This window comes from Panthera pardus, unplaced genomic scaffold, assembly GCF_024362965.1.
Source record: "Panthera pardus isolate Hobbes unplaced genomic scaffold, ASM2436296v1 HiC_scaffold_20, whole genome shotgun sequence".
Taxonomy (NCBI): domain Eukaryota; kingdom Metazoa; phylum Chordata; class Mammalia; order Carnivora; family Felidae; genus Panthera; species Panthera pardus.
The window spans coordinates 81499802-81505044 of NW_026526766.1; the positions used below are offsets into that span (position 1 = coordinate 81499802).

Sequence of the window (5243 nt, forward strand, 5' to 3'; positions counted from 1 at the left end):
CGGCTCAGGTCATGATCTCGCGGTCTGTGAGTTCGAGCCCCGCGTCGGGCTCTGTGCTGACAGCTCAGAGCCTGGAGCCTGTTTCGGATTCTGTGTCTCCCTCTCTCTGACCCTCCCCCGTTCATGCTCTGTCTCTCTCTGTCTCAAAAATAAATTAACGTTAAATTGTCAAAAAAAAAATATCTATGGGGCGCCTGGGTGGCTCAGTCGGTTAAGCGTCCGACTTCGGCTCAGGTCACGATCTCGCAGTCCGTGAGTTCGAGCCCCGTGTCGGGCTCTGGGCTGATGGCTCAGAGCCTGGAGCCTGCTTCCGATTCTGTGTCTCCCTCTCTCTCTGACCCTCCCCCGTTCATGCTCTGTCTCTCTCTGTCTCAAAAATAAATAAAAAACATTTAAAAAAAATTTTTAAAAAAAATATCTAGTGATGGTGACAAAATGTGAGGATGATCAGAATTTCCAGGTAAGACCTGAGGGGGTAGAGGTGGGAGGCATTGGTCACACACAAACACCTCCTCCCCTATTCCTTCCTCCTTTCCTGTCCCTTCCTCACTCTCAGCCAAATAGAACCTGGCTCTCGTAACCACCATGAGAAAAGCTTTGCTTTGATTTGATATCCATGAATTCCCTGAGTGTCCAGCCTGAAGTTAGTGCAAGTGGTCCCCAAGCCCCCGGCAGTGGCCAAGACATGGCAGCTGTGCAATAACAATGCTGAGAACCCCTGGATTGTGCATAGACAATTCACTCCCAACCCACTGGATTGTGAATGGCTTCTGGAATCAGTCTATACCACCATCCAAGGAGTGAAATAATCTCCACAACAATTAACAGGTCAACAAGTCCTATCTCTTTTTTTTTTTTTTTTTAATTTAAGACTCAGAAGTATATGCTATTTAGATTTATTTAGGCTCATTTTACAATTCAGGTTCTAGAAGGTAAATGATTTGACCGAGATGGTATGCCTGGGGATTCAAACCTGGGCCTATACATGTCACAAGTCCAAATGAATGCTCTGTCATGATACTACTAGGTCAGAACCATTGCCATCCAAGGTCACAATGATGATATTGGTGACTATGGTATTTACAACTCTATGAAACTTTACAGTTTTCAGAGCTCAACTTCCCACAGACAGGGACCAAGAAAAGTCCAATTTTCTCAGGACTGAGGGAGTTTCCTGGAAGTGAGGTGTTCAGTTTTGAAAGCAGAAAAGTCCTGGATAAACACAGAGGACTAGTTGGTCACTCCAGAAGGCACCTTTCTTCTGTTAAATCCATCAGGAGTAAACAATAATATCAGGAAAATCTACTATTTGACAAGCAGTTGATATAAGTCAGTCACTGTTCTAGCTCTTTACAATCCTTACCTAATTTAAACGTCAACAAAGTTCTGATTTCAGCATTATTACTTTCATTAAGCAGATGCAGAAACTGAGGCCAGAAAACCGTGTAGACCTGTTCAACATCACAGCGCACAAGGAGGCTGGTGGCCCAATGAAGCTTTGTCAGACCCAGAGGCAACGTATCTCATCACCACATCATGACACTCGCACAGGCTGGCGCTGACTGTGTGTGTGTTCATCTTTCCATACCATCCAAATGCACAACATAAAATCTCTCTTTGGGATTTTCCATCCAAAGGTCCTGAAGAAACCTTTAACTGATTCTGGTATTTTCATGCTTTCAACACTCTTATATGATAGGTTTATCTCCACATCTTACAGGTGAAGAAAATGAGACTCAAAGGTTACAAATAATTTACCCAAAATATAAAAAGCAATGAGGGTTGAGAGAGAGATGACTCTCCTTAACAACTGTGTAGTAAATGCAGATCCTCAAGAGATCCTATTCAGGCCTCACAAGCATATGAGACTGCTATTTTCATTTTTTTAAAAAGGTGGAGAGTGGACTAAAACCTAGGAAGTTTCTTCTTAGCTAAGCTCCAGTTCAACCTCATCCAGGAGGTCTACAAGACAACTCTGAGACCACTAAAATGCAAAGTTCATTCCCAAGATCACCCACTGTCGCTGTCCACACTTCTCGGCCCTGTACGTGCTTACAACCCACCATGACAGACAGGAGTGCATTCTTGTGACCTTTGAAAAGAACACAGAAAACAGAGGAAAGGCTTTGAATGATATAACCTTTTGGAGTCTATGTATTTTAAGCAAGATTTTCCTGCACCTGTTCTACTTTAAATGGCAATTAAAAACCAAACCAGCGTCTCTGACTTCCTGCTCCTGGGCTTCTCTGCACACCCTGAGCAGCAGCCTCTCCTGTTCGGACTCTTCCTGGGCATGTACCTGGTCAGCGTGTTGGGGAACCTGCTCATCATCATGGCCATTGGCTCTGACCAGCACCTCCACACCCCCATGTACTTCTTCCTGGCCAACCTGTCCTTCGTCGAGACCTGCTTCACCTGCACCATTGTCCCCAAGGTGCTGGCAAACATCCTGACACAGCGCCACGCCATCTCCCACACTGGGTGCCTCGTGCAGATGTACTTCTTCATGGCGCTGACCCTGCTGGATGACTTCCTGCTGGCCGTGATGGCATATGACCGCTACGTGGCCATCTGCCTTCCTCTCCACTACACCACGATCATGTGTCCCCAGCGCTGCCTGCTGCTGGTCGCCGCATCCTGGCTCTGCTCCCACCTCCTGGCCTCCTCGCTCACCCTCCTCATGTCTCAGTTCTCCTTCTGTGCCTCTCATGCCATCCCACACTTTTTCTGTGATGTACCCCCACTCCTCAAACTTGCATGTTCAGACACCCAGATCTTTGAAGTCACGATGTTAACTGAAGCAGTTCTCTCCGGCATGATTCCACTCACCTGTGTCCTGGTCTCTTATGCCCACATCATGCACACGGTTCTCAGGATTCCCTCTGCTGGGGGGAAACACAAAGCCTTCTCTACCTGTGGCTCTCACCTGTCAGTGGTTACTCTCTTCTATGCGACACTCTTTCTGGTGTATTTCCAACCCTCATCCTCCTACTCCGCAGACACCGGAATGGTTGTATCTGTGATATATACGATGGTCACCCCCATGCTGAACCCCTTTATCTACAGCCTGAGGAACAGGGACATGAAGGGGGCTCTGTGGAGACTCTTTGGCTGGGGAAGATGTTCTCCTCAGTAAAGGGTCCTTCCTCAGACTGGGAGCTCAGGCTCTCTGAAATGCCTTTTCCCTGCACTTCCCCATTGTAATTTTGAAAACTCAAGTTCAAGCAAGATGGATGCTCAACATCACAACCAGGTTTAACAAACAGAGAATGCCTTACTGGCCAGAATTACAATCAGAGATACTGGAAAGGGACAGAGCTGCACCCCTGGAAGATGAGTGGCCAGCAATCCCTACAGGGTGACTTGACTAGTGGTATAGGCGTCCAAGCAGATCCAAGCCAGAGAGTAGGAATCACCAAGAACGACATCAGACAGAATTTGGGTGCTAGGAGGAAGCCGGGTAGAAGCAGCTCAGCCTGGGACTAACAGGTCCCACTCAGCTACAAGAAATGCTCACAACCAGGAAGGCTCAAGTGCTCAGAGTTTCAGGGACCATTTCCAAGCCCAGCTTTGGAAACAACTCACTGATAGGGACTAACCTACCCATAGAGAAGGCTGCACCAAGAAGACACGCTATTTGCTGGGACTAAGAGGACAAGAAACATTTGAGGAGAAGAAACTAGGCACCGACACTTCAGAGGACTGGCCCCAAGTCACACATCAGGGATCAGATCTAAGATTCTGACAGAGAGTAATTATTAGTTATGGACAAGTCCTTGATTCTTTGGTATTTAAATTCTAGTTTATTTCATTTGTCTCAAATACAGAATAATCCATGCTCATTATAGTAAATTTGTAAAACATGAATAGGAAAAAAGAAAACACTCACTATCCCTCCATATAAAGAAAGCCACTGATAAGATTTCACAGTATTTCTCACCTATCTTTTTCTAATGACTTTTTGTCTTTACTTTGTTGAGAAAATACTGCTGGTACAATTATATATACTTTTTTGCTTAATCTTATAACATGAATTGTCTCCATATTATTATCTCTTCCTGAACACTTGGCTCTCTGAGAATACATTATAAAAAATGCCCATGATGTATATGGCATTTCACCATTGTTGGATGATTAGGGGGATGAAAGTTTCTAAGCTTTCACTATTACAAATAACGATGCAAAGAAAGTCTCGAAAAAGAAATTATTTTCATATATCATATTTAATATTTTTAAAAGTAGAATATCTATGGGACACCTCGGTGGGTCAAGTCAGTTGAGTGTCTGACTTCAACTCAGGTCATAATCTCACAGTTCATGAGTTCTAGACCCACATCTGTGCTGACAGCTCAGACCCTGGAGCCTGCTTCGGATTCTGTGTCTCCCTCTCTCTCTCCTCCTCCCCTCCCTCACTCTAGCTCTCTCCCTCTCTCTATCTGTCTCTCTCTCTCTCCCTCCCTCCCTCTCTCTCAAAAATAAACATTTAAAAAATGTTTAAAGATTCTCTATCTCTCCCTCTGCCCCTCTCCACTGCTCATGCTCTCTCTCTCTCAAAAAAAAAATAGATAGATAGATAGATAGATAATAGATAAAGTTAGTAGGATATCTAAGTAGTACGTTTACAGGACCATTTATCCAGCCAGCCAAAATTCCCAAATGAGAGTGCCCTTTTGTCTACATCTTCTCCATATTTTGATGTTCACATTGTATCCTTAATTACAAATGATAGGATAGCCAAAATGGTATCTCCTTGATTTACTTTTAATTTCTTTGATTGTTGGTGAAAGCACTATTTTCCTCAGTCTGTTAACCATTTTTTTCCATTTCACTCTTTTCTTTTTCTTTTTTTTTCTTTTTAAAAAATTGTTTTCAATGTTTATTTATTTTTGAGAGACAGAGAGAGAGAGAGAGAGAGAGAGAGAGCATGAGCAGGGGAGGGGCAGAGAGAAAGGGAGACACAGAATCTGAAGCAGGCTCCAGGCTCCGAACTGTCAGCACAGAGCCTGACACGGGGCTCAAACTCATGAACGATGAGATCATGCCCTGAGCCTAAGTCAGACACATAACCAACTGAGCCACCCAGGTGCCCCATCTTTTTTTTTGAGAAAGAGTGAGTCTGATTGTGAGCAGAGGGGCAGAGACAGAGGGAGAGAGAGAGAATCACAAGTAGGCTCCAACCTTCCAGCACAGAAACTGATGTGGGACTTGAACTCAGGAACCCTGATTTCATGACCTGAGCCAAA

The 5243-nt window shown here is 44.6% G+C and overlaps 1 protein-coding gene across 1 annotated transcript; it reads left to right on the forward strand.

Moving 5' to 3' along the window:
• Positions 1–2194: 2194 nt before the first annotated feature.
• Positions 2195–3136, forward strand: LOC109261265 (olfactory receptor 1G1-like). Its single transcript, XM_019439839.2, has one exon. It carries the CDS (start codon positions 2195–2197, stop codon positions 3134–3136), a length of 942 nt encoding a protein of 313 aa, XP_019295384.2.
• Positions 3137–5243: the final 2107 nt, after the last annotated feature.

Excerpts from the sequence above, each read along its gene's own strand:
- LOC109261265 (XM_019439839.2), top strand. The coding sequence starts at position 2,195 with ATGGCAATTAAAAACCAAACCAGCGTCTCTGACTTCCTGCTCCTGGGC.